Raw genomic sequence first — 14238 nt, forward strand, 5'->3', positions numbered from 1 at the left:
ACTACCATGCATTTGCATGTGTCATTTCCTCTACCAAGAAATTCCCTCCCTACTTGTCTGCTTAGACACACACATTCTTTAAGTCAGTTTCAACACTATCTCCTCTGCCAAAGCTTCCAATATTCGCCCAAGGTAGATAGACCCACCCACTCACAGATACAAAGTACATGATTCCAGGGGCGCCTGGGTGGCTCAGTCTGATAAGTGTCCAACTTCGGCTCAGGTCATAATCTGGCGGTTCAGCTCTGCTGACAGCTCGGAGCCTGGAGCCTGTTTCAGATTCTGTGTCTCCCTCTCTCTGCCCCTCCCTGCTCACAGTCTGTCTCTCTCTCTCTCAAAAATAAACAAACACTAAAAAAAATAAAAACAAAGTACATGCTTCCCTCATACCAATTAACCTCTGTTCGTGCAACAAATACCTTTGATGTCCTCCCACGAGCCACACACTCACCAAGGCTGCAAGGATTCAGAGACAGAGCATGAGTTCTCTTCGCAGACCTCACTCTGGTGAGGAAGAAACCAATACCTGGGTACAACCCAATGTGAGCACTGTCATGACACAGGTAATCACAAAACAGATGGATCACTGATTGGGAGTGAGGGTGTTGAAGGGGAAAAAAACAAGCTGATCTCAGGTAAAGTTAGAATAGGATTGAATAGGAAAAGGAATTCCGAGAAAAGAGAGCAGCCTGAGTGCATTTGTAGAGATATGAGAGAACATGAGGACTTCTGAGAACTGCCATGGTTTGAGGTGGCTGGAACAGCGACCGCTGGCAGCATGTTGCAAATGAGGAAACTAAAAAGGTAGAGTCATTATGTATGTTCTTCCAAAGAGCTGGTGTGGATTTTAACTTGTTTGCATGCCTTCTACACCTTTAGACCACAAGGAACTTGAAACCCCCACCTAGTTTGGAGAATTGCTTTGTAAACTTTCTTAAATGCTGAGTGACCTGGGAGTATTCTAAAGACACAAGAAAGGGCTTGGCCCTGCTCTAGTGAATAGTTGTTTTTATTTTTGTTTTTAACATTTATTTATTTTTTGAGAGACAGACAGAGTGCGAGTGGGGAGGGGCAGAGAGACAGAGGGAATCTGAAGCAGGCTCCAGGCTCTGAGCTGTCAGCACAGAACACAACGTGGGGCTCGAACCCACGAACTGTGAGATCATGACCTGAGCCAAAGTCAGACGCTTAACCAACTGAGCTACCCAGGCGCCCCTCTAGTGAAGTTTTATTGACAGCATGAATGAATACAGAGAAGACACGCTTATCACATTTGTATATAAAACAAATCTGGGTAGTCACTGATACTGTGATACGGTGACCGAGAGTAGCTATGCTTGTGCTGAGCATAGCATTAATGTATGCAGAAGTTGAATCACTACGTTGCATACTTGAAAATAATGCACCATTGTGTGTCAACTGTGCTCAGATATTTTTTTTTAACTGTGATCAATAGAATCCAAATTCAAATATAGCTCAATAAACTGAAACAGTGGACCAAAACTCAATTGACAAGGCAAAATACGGTAGAAATAAATGCGGAGCTCTGTCCATGGGTGCAAGAAATCAACAGATTTGGAGCTGCCACATACATGTAATGGTGGTTGGGGATAAATTTTCTCAGCCTAGAAGAGAGGGCTTGATTCGAAGCTGTGGTGGGGGGGAAGGAGCCACGGAGACAGAGGCTTCAGCTTTTCTTTGTGACCCCAGCGGCTTGAGTGAAGTCATGGAAAAGACAATTTGGCTTCCAAATAAGGAATATGTTTCTCAATCAAGATACAAAACATGATGAGAGGAGATGCTTGTGTGGAATCCAATGCTAAGCTGAATAGCCTTTAAAAGATGTCTTCCACAATCCTTCAATACTGAATCTTTATGAATGTCTTTGGATTTGATAAGCTTTTCCCAGGTGGAATCGCCTTAGTCAGCTCTTACCCGTGTTCATATGATTTCAGTTGCTGGAGAGACCATCCTGGTTGACGGAGGCAGTGAGGGATTCCAGCTCGTTGGCCTGCTTCCCAGCACCCACTATACTGTCACTATGTATGCCACCAGTGGACCTCTCACCAGTGGTACCATCAGCACCAACTTCTCTACCCGTGAGTACATGGTTGGCTACATATCCAGCATCCCTAGATGCTTTTGCAGATCCTGAAAATTATCCGTCCCCATGTGGTGGACTAAATTAGAGTCTAGAGGCTTTGGACAGCGCAGCTATGAGCTGTTTGTATCTCAGTTGACTGCTGCCCAAATGCCAGTGAGCTGCAGCTCTCGGGCAGCAGGCACATGTCTATTTTCTGCTTTCATCCTGGGTCTGGCTGACAGCAGTAGAACCAGGCCAAGAGAGGCCAGTATTGGAAATGGATCTGGCCCAGAAAAAACTGGATGCATATGAAAGGGCTTGATATCTGGGAGACACTGGCTGGGTGCAATCATGGCCAGAACAGGAGACAAAGGTATAGTTGTGGGGATGATGATGCAAGTTCAAGAGTGAACTCACAGACATGCAGATTTATTTAGGTCATGATTTCAGACATAGGTCAGATTGGAAGATAACACACCTGGGCCCAGAGGGCCAGGTTAGAGGGGGAAATAGGTGCAGGAATGATCATGACACTGGCTGATCATCTTCTGCTCTTGTCCAAGCTAGAACTGGGGTCAGCATGTAAGCAGCCCAGAGACCACGTAGGTGGGCAGATAAATACCTGATACCTGGAATCAAACGGAAAGGAGCTGGAGAGGAAAGTACTCCTGGCATTTTCTCTTCTTTATAGTCCTGGACCCTCCTGCAAACCTGACAGCCAGTGAAGTCACCAGACAAAGTGCCCTGATCTCCTGGCAGCCTCCCAGAGCAGAGATTGAAAACTACATCTTAACCTACAAATCCACTGATGGAAGCCGCAAGGTGAGATTTTTCTGTAAGGGAGATTTTTCTATCAGGCCATCCAAAGGGAGCAAACTGGGTTTCCCGTGATGGATACAGACATGCTGTTGACGGAAAAGCCTGAGTCTGTAAGCCAGAGATTTTGGTGCTAGTCCTGGCTTCTCTACAACTCTCTTTACAAGTTGAGACAAAACACGAAGCCTCTCTGAGCCTTAGTTTCCGCTCCGGATAATGGGGGTGTCTACCTTTAAAACTTCACTTGGTTTTGGGTGGTGCTTCCAATATGATGATGCAAAGCACAGTGGAAACTTCCAAGCCATATAAGTACATCGTTTTGGAAAAAAATTTCACTAGCAGGGCCAAGCAAACATGAGCTGGATACCAAATCGATAGTCTTTTATGCCTCTTGATAAGCATTATAAAGGCTACATCTATAGCCTGCAGTAAAGAGATGACACATTTCTGTGTTGTGTGATCAGTTGAAATGGTACTTCTAGAGCACCAGTTGTCAGACTTCTGTTTGCAATGAAATCCTTTTTTTTTTTTTTTTAAAGTGAAATCATATTCAGGAGCAGAATGTACAAAATGGATGTAAGCAGAGCTAGTCTGTTGGATATGGAATAGGGAGGCCTAGGCTTCTGCCTCCCTGGGTCCCGAGGAATCTAATACAGTTGGAAACCACTGGATTTGATAATCCACATGCCTACCTTTATGCCAATGTGCATCTATGCGGTAGGAGCGGTCTCAATCTCACACAGGAGCTGTCCTCTCTGCCTGTTGGCTCGATGCAGTCTTTGTTGGGGAACGGAGAGCACACAGTGGCCGTGGCGATACCGACCGATCTGGCCGTGGGCTTGGGCTTCCCTTCCCAGGTCCTCTCAATCATGTGCCTGTCACTCCCATCCACCTGCCTTCCTCGCTTGTTCCACAGGAGCTGATTGTGGATGCAGAGGACACGTGGATCCGACTGGAGGGCCTTTCTGAGAGCACAGACTACACGGTGCTCCTGCAGGCGGCCCAGGACACTGCCCGGAGCAGCCTCACCTCCACCACCTTCATCACAGGTGAGACACATGGCCCGGTGATGCTTTCTTCTTCCCTGCAGGACGTCTGGCTCCTCAGCAACTTCTGCTGAGACGTGATCAGGGAGGAACCTATCAACGGACTCAACTGCCTCTTCCTGTGAAGGAAAATAATGATTTTCTCCACTCCCCCTTTCCCCCCCTTCCAAGACTCTGCCAGGAAACTTCTCACTACCAGGGCAACCATAGGAACCAGCAGTGCAAATCCCTGGTCCACCTGGACCCACTAAATGACAGGTTCCTGTTCAGATTTTCTGCAAGTGTTTTCCCAGCAAATTTCTTCCATCCTTCCTTCCTTCCTGCCTTCCTTCCTTTCCTTCCTTCCTCCCTCCCTCCCTCCCTCTCTTCCTTCCTCCCTCTCTTCCTCCCTTCCTCCCTCCCTTCCTTCCTTCCTTCCTTCCTTCCTTCCTTCCTTCCTTCCTTCCTTTCTTCCTTCCTTCCTTCCTCTGCTGCCTGTAATCAGAGAATCACGTAATAAAGGTATGGATAGTAAACCCTTTGCATTAAATCCAGGGTTCTTCTCCATACACGAAGCACTTTTGCATTCCTATGACCTCAATTCAGTCCTTGTAACAACTGGTGAGAAGGGCCTTAGGTATACCCCCATTTCACAGATGATGAAACAGAGTGCACAGAAATCAAATAGCATAAGTGCCTGGGTCAAACTAGAACCAAGGTCTTCTGCTTCCAAATCCAGTTGCTCCTGCCTTCCTCCATTTAAGTATCAGCAGCATATACCTGAAACTGTCCTTCAGGAATAAGGGTGTCCTCATGTGTATAACAGGAAATAAACCAACATTGAACCTTTGAGAGCTATCTGACAGGCACTGTTCTGACTACATTACATGTATTATCTAATTCAAGCCTATGAAATCACATCCTATGAGGTATATTCCATTATCCCTATTTCCAGCTGAAGAAACTGGGCCACACAGAGGTGAGGCAACTCACCTAAGACCCCATAACTTGTAAGTACGAGAGCCTGGATTTGACCCCAGTTGACCTGGCTGTGGGGACTGTGCTATTAACAGTCCTTTCTGCCTTTTCCCACAGTACCTCTCTATAGTCCGTAATGTAGGACTTTCCAGTCCACACTTTGAGCTGTCTTCCTGCCCCACGTTCTGGAGGTGTGGCTGTGTACATGTGTGGGCCAAGCGAGAGTACCCCTTGTCCCTAGATGTATGTCTGCCTGCCATGTCAGAGTACCAGGATGGCTGGAATCCTGGCCCTGCCTCAGAGTCTATCCCTTCATCACCAGAGGGAGGTGACAGAATATGCCCCATCCCTACTCAGGTGGCTCTCCCTGTAGACTCACCCTAAATGGTAAAGCAGGACACTGAATCAAATACACCAAAATGTCACTAATGGTTCTTTAAGGTAGTGAGATTGTGAATGAGTTCTCCTTTCCCTTCTTTTTAATATTTTGAATATCTTACAAAGTGTCTACAATGAGCACATTCATCAGAAAAATGATTTTTTAATTAAAAATAAAAATAAGCCAAGGGCGCCTGGGTGGCTCAGTTGGTTGAATGCCCAACTCTTGATTTTGGCTCAGGTCATGATCTCACAGTTCGTGAGATCAAGCCCCACATCGGGCTCTGTGCTGACAACATGGGGCCTGCTTGGGATTCTCTCTCTTCCTCTCTCTCTCTGCCCCTCCCCCACTCATGCACACACACACACACACACACACTCTCTCTCTCTGTGTCTCAAAATAAATAAATAAACTTTAAACAATCTTAAAAATAAATAAAAATAAATGTAAGCCTTGGTCACAGGGCTTGCCACAAGTCGAAACGCGTCTTCACGAAGCGGAACTTGGAGGACACTTGATCCCTTTAAGGGGCTCAAGTCAATTTTGCGCCCCTTCCATGCCCTTTCACGGAGGGACTTATCTCAGCATCAAGGTGCTACTTTCTCTTGTTCCATCCCTTTGCTGCGTATTCACAGGTGTAAGGGTCCTCTGTGGTCCTCTTTTTCAAGCTGCCACCCAAAGACCTGTGGATCGGAGCTTTTCCCTGAATTAAGAATTTCTTTCCCACAAAAAGGACACAGATGACAGAAAAAAACCAGAGCTCCCAATGTGCATATTTATTAAGTCCAAAGTAATCATTTCATCCCCGAAATGCCTAGGTTTCAAAGATCGCTCAGTGTAGTATGGGCCACAGCTCCCTCCCTCGTAATGCCACAGCTGGTGTGTGTGAGCAGGATGATAAGACACTGAGTCTACGGCCATACCACCCGGAACGTGCCTCATCTCGCCTGGCACACCTGAGGTTTCTCCAGCATCTTGTGGCTGTGCCTTGCTCCAGATCCACCCGGGCAATAAAAGTGTACCAGCTTCTGTGCCCACCACTGGCCCTCCCTTATGCGAAGCCGCCCCACAGATGTATAATAGTTTGGGTCTGGGATCCCAAATCCCGTGGGAGGCTCAGCCAGATCTAATAAGCAGAGGGCTAACAATTCATGGAAATCCAGAGAGGGGGCAAGGGTAGTGGCTTTGTTTAGTGAACAATGCAGAGGGGCCATCAGGGGGGATTTAGGTGTTTGTTTCTTTGTTTTCATGAAACTCCAGCTGACACTGGGCTTCCTGGGGCATGACCAATACCAACTCAAAAAGGGGGAAACTGTTAAGAGCCCACGATCCTGTATAATGAGAGTAGAGCCGCCCCATGGACAGTTTGGGGTTGACCAGAGAAGGAGTTGCCACTACTCCCGTGGTACAAGGCAAAGATATATCCATGTTTGGAAGTCTTTGCAGAGCTTTGCTGTGAAGCTCAAATTTAAATTTAAACCACTGATGCGTACCACACCCTGCTGGCTTTGTCTTGGAGATTTATCAGAACCCACTGAAATGACCAGTTGCAGAATGAAGTGTGTGGATGGAAGTAATGCATATGGAACTACCTTGCACAAAGCCTGACACACGGCAGACATAATAAATGTGGGTTGAATGGAATAGTTAAATCCCAGCTGCAGAGCATGGAAGAGGGGTTTCTGGTGAAACAAAGCTGTAGAAGGAGATTTTCAATATCCATCACAGGGACGGGACTGGCAGAAAGAGAGGTACTGCCTGCACAGTGTGATGCCCCAAGTCCCTCCAATTTCAGGTTCTTTCTGCCACCAGAAATGCAAATTTCCCTGAAGAGATTGTACTAAACCTGCACAGTTATTTGCACGTCAACATTAGTGAGTCTTCTCTGCTTGAGCCATGCCCACCCCCCCACCTTTTCTACCACCCCCTTGCAACTCCCCTGCCAAAAGCAAATTTTATTAAGGAGGAAGAGAACACAAGAGTATCAGCTTCCTAAATGTGGGGGTCAGGATGTTATCAAGAGGGAAGGACACCTGGTGGCTCAGTCGGTTGAGAGTCCAACTCTTGGTTTAGGCTCAGGTCATGATCCCAGGAGTCATGGGATCGAGCCCTGTGGGGCCTGCTTAGGATTCTTTCTCTTCTCTCTCTCTCTCTCTATGCCCCCTTCCCTGCTCTTATGTACACACATGCATTCTGTGTGTGTGTGTGTGTGTGTGTGTGTGTGTGTGTGTGTGTGTGTATATATATATATATATATATATATATATATATGTATGAAAAAGAAGAAGGAAAAGTTTGGGGTTTGCTTAATGGGTGGCTTGAGCCAGACACCTTGAGGAGGAGTCCAGGAGAGGGGGCCTCCAGCATCAGGGGCAGGTGTTTTTCATCCCAGAACTCTCCTGTTAGCCCCATAGATCTCTTACAGGTCTCTGGAGATCAGGCTCCCTCTGAAGAGTGGCCTCAGTGGCTGCACCTTGGGCCTGATTCTGCCTCCCCTGACGTGAAGCACATCCCAACTCATCCTCTCCCTGTCTCTATAACTCCCTCCCAACACACACACACGGGAGCCACACAGCTTGCCCTGTCTGCTCTATCGGCTGGCCCCTGTTTGCCTAGAAAGAAGAAAAGGAGGAGGAAGAGGAGAAGAGGAGGAGGAGGGAAAAGAAGGAGAAGGAGAAGGCGGGGAAGGGGAATGAGAAGGAGAAGAAGAGGAAGAAAGAAACAAAAACAAAGAGCAGAGAATCTTTTCACATACTTGAAAGACTGAAGAGCTGCCAGTCTGAACCCCATGAATTATTCCCGCTGAGCAAGAGGTCTGAAAAAACACCAGAGCATCCAATGTGACGGCACATCAGGGCTGATGGATTTAGAGACTAATTTCATTCTCATAACAGGCATCCTTTCCGACTTCATTGACAGTGCCTGAGCTCTCCACTTAGCAGCATCCTATTCTTAGGACGGGATGTTATCAGCTGGTCGTTCTAAGCATTTTCTATGCCTTGTCTTATGGAACAAAAGAGCCTAGAGCTGGGCCCCTAAGTGGCCTCCATCCGCTGACAGACCTTCATCTTGCCTTGGGTGGGCCGCAATAAGAGGCTTATTTCAAGCAGATGTCTATTTAATGGTCTGGAAAAGAGTTGAGATGCTTTTAAAAATAAAAATAAAAGACAGAGCGAGAAGAAAAGAACTCACTCCCACAAAACCTCAGAAACTTTCTTTGATCAAGATATCCTCCCTTGCTGTATTCCTGCCATAGAGCATAAACCCATTTCATTCTTTCCATCATGTTAATAGCTGTCTGTCCTGTTGTCCCTGGTGTTTGCACAAGACTCAAGGGAGAATTAAATACAAGTAGTATGGAAGAGAAAAAATATGGATACATTATTTATAATTTACTGTCGCCTGAAATTTCATTCAAGGTCTACTTGTCTTTCAGAGACATGAATATAAATGAGGAAACAAATATTCCCCGTAGAGCAACAGGGACTTGGTGAAATGATCTTCTGAGACGCAGGTTTCATTGTCTCTTTTAATACTATAAGAAGCAAACAAGACGCTCACTAAAGCTTGTCCTCAGAGACAGCGAACACTATAAAATAGGTTGTCTTGACCTTGAGGTTAAGCGAAGACAATCATTTGTGGAGGTACCCAGAGATGAGTAATGAGAAGTTTTCTTTATTGCCTTTGCTCCAGTCTATCCGACATCCAGGCTGAGCTGCTCTCTGGGGCTTTTCAGGAAAAGCTCTGGGAGTCTATTCTAACACAATCTTCAGTTTTGAAGCTGTAAAAATTAATAAAGATTGGCAAATCCCAGATCCCTGGACAATAGATAGTGGGTCATGCAAATCCACGTAATTATCAGTTGGGAATTCCAATGCCCACTGTGCATTGCTTCCTACTCTCATTTATACCACACTTCCCCCTTCACCAAAGTAGGGAACTGGAGAGGATTCCCTCTGCTCCACTACTTAGAAACAGCTGGCGTGCCAGCTCCGTTGAAATAAGCAATCCCCCAAAAGGAGAGGTCCACCTTCTCCTTTCTTGGACACCTGACTGTGTGGAAGGAGGGCACTACAGACCCCATTTGAACAAACTATTCCCATCCATGACCCCCAAGGGCCCTCTCTATATTTATTCATTTCTTTCTTTCTGCTTTCACCTTTTCTTCCGCCTGCTACACGCAACCGTTCTGAGGCGTTGAATTTGTGTCCTTTGGTTTATATGTGTTTTTGAAAAATGTGTTCTTGGGCAAGTTTTGAGTACATTTCAAATGTGTGCAAACGGTATTGGATTACACAATTCATTCCCTGCTCTTGTATTTTCTACTCAGCGCTGTTTTTAAGACCCATCAATGCTGTAGTGCAGGTGCCTAGTCTCTGGCTTCCAACTGTTGCAAAACACTGCGTGCTGTTCATCCATCACATGTTACCTCTCCATTCTCCCAAGATGGACAGCAGATGGTCCCCAGCCTCCCACACCACAAATGGTGCTGCAGAAAATACCTTATATGTGCCCTCTTATGAATCAGTGAGGCATCACCTTTGGGATATGTTCCCAGAAGAGGAATGACTGGGTCAGGGGGTATGTGTTTACCTGGTTTAACTAAGTATTGCTCTTTGGGATGGCTATGCTAGTCCACACTCCCTACGGAAGTTCATGATGGCTCCTGTTTCCTAATGACATGATCCAGCTTTGTAACTTTTGACAGTCTAATAGGCATAATTGAGATTTAATTTTCTGGTTTAATTTCTTTATTTTTTTCTTTTTTTAAGATGAAATTTATTGTCAAATTGGTTTCCATACACCACCCAGTGCTCATCCCAACTGGTGCCCTCCTCAATACCCATCACCCACGCTCCCCTCCCTCCCACCCCCCCATCAACCCTCAGATTGTTCTCAGTTTTTAAGAGTCTTTTATGGTTTGGCTCCCTCCTTCTCTAACTTTTTTCTTCCTTCCCTTCCCCCATGGTCTTCTATTTAGTTTCTCAGGATCCACTTAAGAGTGAAAACATATGGTATCTATCTTTATCTGTATGACTTATTTCACTTGGCAGAACACTCTCCAGTTCCATCCACGTTGCTACAAAAGGCCAGATTTCATTCTTTCTCATTGCCACATAGTATTCCATTGTGTATATAGTTGAATTTCTTTAAATAATAACAAGTTTGAGTTTAAACATCTCATCTATACTTGTTAGCCTTTCGAGTTGCCTTTTTCTATAAATTGCCTGCACATACAGCCTATCTTTCTATCAGAGTTCCTGTGATAAGTAAGTGTTACCTAGCATTATTTGAGTTTCTGAAGTCTTTAAGTCTCTACCTGCCTGTGGGACACAAAGGTATTCTTCTATGTGTACCTTTACTAACTTTCTAGATTTTTTTATATTTAGTCATTTTGTATGTGGTATTAAGTAAGGATATAGTTTTTTAAGTTTATTTATTTATCTTGAGAGAGAGACTGCATACAAGCAAGCAAGGGAGGGCAGAGAGAGAGGGAGAGAGGGAATCTTGAGCAGGCTCCAGGCTATCAGCGCAGAGCCCAACATGGGGCTTAAACTCACGAACCATGAGACCACAACCTGAGCCAAAACCAAAAGTCAGACGTTTAACCGATTGAGACACGCAGGTGCCCCAGTAAGGATACAGTTTTATTTTTCTTCATATGGTAAGCCAGTTTCCTCAACATCATTTACTAAGTAATCCATCTATTCTCCATTGATTTGTGTTGCTTTACTGTATATTAGGTTTCCATATGTACATGTATCCGTCTCTGAACTCCGAACTCCATATTCTAGTCCATGGTCTGCTCTATAGCCAACACTACACTGTGTTTTAATATCGATCACTCAGTATCTTAATATTAATATCTCAATATTAATATCACTTTTCTTTTTCTAAGTTGACTCAGCTCTTGTGACCTTCATTGTCCCATAGGCCTCTCAAAATAAGTCTATCAAGTTCCACAAAAGAAATTTCGTCTTGAATTTAGACTGGAATTGCAATAAGTTTATAAATTTGGAGAGAACTGACATCTTTAGAATACTAAGTCATCCCTTCTAAAAGTATACAATGTGTCTTCATTCATTCAAATCATATCTGTGCTCTTTAATAGGATTTTAAGTATTTCTCTATAACATTATGTTCTTGGCTAATTTCTAAACAATTTACAATTTCTTATTGCTCGGTGACTTTCATTGAACTTTAAAAATTATTTTCTAGTTCCTTATTGCTGATATGGAAAAATGCTATGGATTTTTGCATATTGATCTCATACCCAGCAATCCCGCTGAGCTCTTTTATTAATTCTAATTATCTATTATTTCTGTTGATAAATTTTTTTTAAGTAAATGTTTTATATCATTTACAAATAATAATGGTTTTATCTATATATTTCTAATCCTTATACCTCTTATTTATTTACTTTTCTATCCCATTAGCTGGGACCTCAAGAACTATGTTAAACTGAATGGTGATATTAGGTAACCTTGACTTGTTCCCATTCTTAAAGGGAATGCTTACTTGTAGCTTCATGTTGCATACTTTTTGCTAAGTCTTCATTTTTAAGCTTCTTTTTGATGGGAAAACAGAAGATTTTCTAAAATAAAATAAATATAGGGGCGCCTGGGTGGCTCAGTCAGTTAAGTGTCCGACTTCACTGAAGTCATGATCTCGCGCAGTCTGTGAGTTTCAGCCCGGCGTCGGGCTCTGTGCTGACAGCTCAGAGCCTGGAGCCTGCTTCATAATCTGTGTCTCCCTCTCTCTCTGCCCCTCTCCCACTTTCCCTCTGTCTCTATATCTCAAAAATAAACATTAAAAAGATGTTTATTGAAATAAAATAAATATATAATTAGCTAATCTTAAATAAACCAAGGTAATATTCGCTTAGGTTTGAAGTTTAAAACATTTAAGTTAAAGAATTTTCTTCTATTTGAAGCTAAGAGTTTTTGTCACAAACTTTGTGGTTAAACTTTATCAAATGGCTTTTTTCTGCATCAACTGAGTTAATTATATGATTTTTATCCTTATCTTAATAACGAGATAAAGTACACTGATAGAGTTTTCTTTATAGTCCTAGGAGAAACTTCACCTGAATGTGATTTTTTTTTTAATCCACTGTTGGGTCTGATTAGGTAAAATTTTGTTTAACCTGTTTACACAATCAGACACAAACACAACCTGTTTACACGATCTACAATCGTAAGTGAAATTGACCTATACGTTTTCTCATGTACATGGTTCCTTATTGAGTTTTGAAATCCATGTTTCACTAGATTCATTTAAAAAATCTAGACAAGTTTCATTCTTTTTCATACTCTTTTTGGAGTAACTTACAACAGAACTCATCACTAAAACCATTGGGGCATTTTTTGTTGTTTTAGTTGTTTCTCTTTGTTTTAGGGATGTCAGATGTTGGACTAGTATCTCTGCATTATCTGTCTAAGGTCCCAGTTTTTCTTATACCAGTTGTGGCACTTTATAACCTTCTAGGAGTTTATTCATTTCATCTGAGTCTTAAATTTTAGTAGCATGAAATTCTTCGAAAGACTGTATTTTTAATCTCTACTATATCTTCAGTTATTTTCACTGTTTTCAGCTTATTTTTGGCAACTTCGGTCTTTATTTTTTAATCAGTCTTATTAACATTAATCAATATTAATATTTTCAAAGAGCCAGCTTTTAGATTTAAGATCCATATTCATGTTTACTTGTCCCTATAAATTTCTTAAACTGATCAATATAATACCTTCCCTGCAGCAATCCAGGTACTTGAGCATGTTCTCAAACCCTCTGGACTCTTCCCCACTCCCTGTCCCTTTCACCTTCACCGAAACCAACCCTGTGTGGATTTGGGCTGTGGGTTGTTAAAAACAGGCATTTTTCCCTCCTGTTTTATGATAGTCTTTTATTTAAGGCAAAAATAAGACATCTTACTCAAGTATTTAACCACCCATACTTTTCATATCTGTAGCATTTGTCAGTCTTCTGAACTGTGTGCTTCCTCTAGATTTTCCAGAAAGGATTTTGTAAGGCAGACCTCATGAAACCTCACATGCCCGGAGAATTTTTTTTTTTTTAATCATAACCTCACATTTGAATTGCAATGTGATCAGAGATACAAAATGTTAGGTTCCAATATTTATTTTCCTTCATATTTTAAAATATTCCATTGTCTTTTCATATGCAATGTTGCCACTGAGAAGTCTGATGTCAGTCTGATCCTTGTTCCCTCTGGAGGCGGTCTGCTCTTTCTAGAAGCTTTTAGAATGTTTCTCTTTCTTTTTTACAGTCTTCCACTTCACCATATGTCTTGGGGTTTGTTTTTCTTTTTATCTTTAGTCCAACACTCCTAGAGCCCTTTAAATCTGAGGTGTTTTATCTTTAATTCTGAGACATTTATCTTCATTATTTCTTTACACATTTCTTTCTGTTTTTATTTCCCCTTTTTAGGACTTCTATTAGTTAGATGTTGGAATGTATATTCTCTCCTCCAAATCTCTTAGCTTTGTCTTTATGTTTTCTTGCCTTTTATCTTGCTTTCAAATCTTTTCAGAAAGTTCCTCCATCTGATCATTCAATTCATTTATTTGTGTTTAGCTGGATCTAAATTCTCCATTATCCCATCCATTATGTTCTTACTTTCAACTATTATATTATTCATGCCTAATATTTCTACTTAATTATGCATGAGTTTGGTTATTTTTTTATATTGTTAATTTCCTTTCTTACCTCCTTAAATAAAGCTGTCATGCTTAATTTAAACTTGGACCTACTATTCTAATAGTTCTGCATCAGGGGATGGATGTCACACAGCCTGTGGTCTTTCTTTCTCAGTAATCTTACTCTCCAGTGATGGACATTCTGGCTTATGGGCTCATGTCTCTTTGGGGTTATCAGCTGCTGTGTCTGTTATGTGTGTAATAGAGAAGAACCAAGTACACACGAAGAGGTAGATAATG

The 14238-nt window shown here is 42.8% G+C and overlaps 1 protein-coding gene across 2 annotated transcripts in view; it reads left to right on the top strand.

Moving 5' to 3' along the window:
- TNR (tenascin R) overlaps positions 1–14238 on the top strand; it is a 405370-nt gene that overhangs the window by 372039 nt on the left and 19093 nt on the right. For both annotated transcript variants that reach the window (XM_027074262.2, XM_027074263.2), the window contains 3 exons: positions 1956–2099; positions 2775–2905; positions 3816–3948. In XM_027074262.2, the coding sequence (XP_026930063.1) occupies positions 1956–2099; positions 2775–2905; positions 3816–3948 (408 nt within the window). The remainder of the gene's footprint in view (positions 1–1955; positions 2100–2774; positions 2906–3815; positions 3949–14238) is intronic.

This window comes from Acinonyx jubatus, chromosome E4 (genome assembly GCF_027475565.1).
Source record: "Acinonyx jubatus isolate Ajub_Pintada_27869175 chromosome E4, VMU_Ajub_asm_v1.0, whole genome shotgun sequence".
NCBI lineage: Eukaryota > Metazoa > Chordata > Mammalia > Carnivora > Felidae > Acinonyx > Acinonyx jubatus.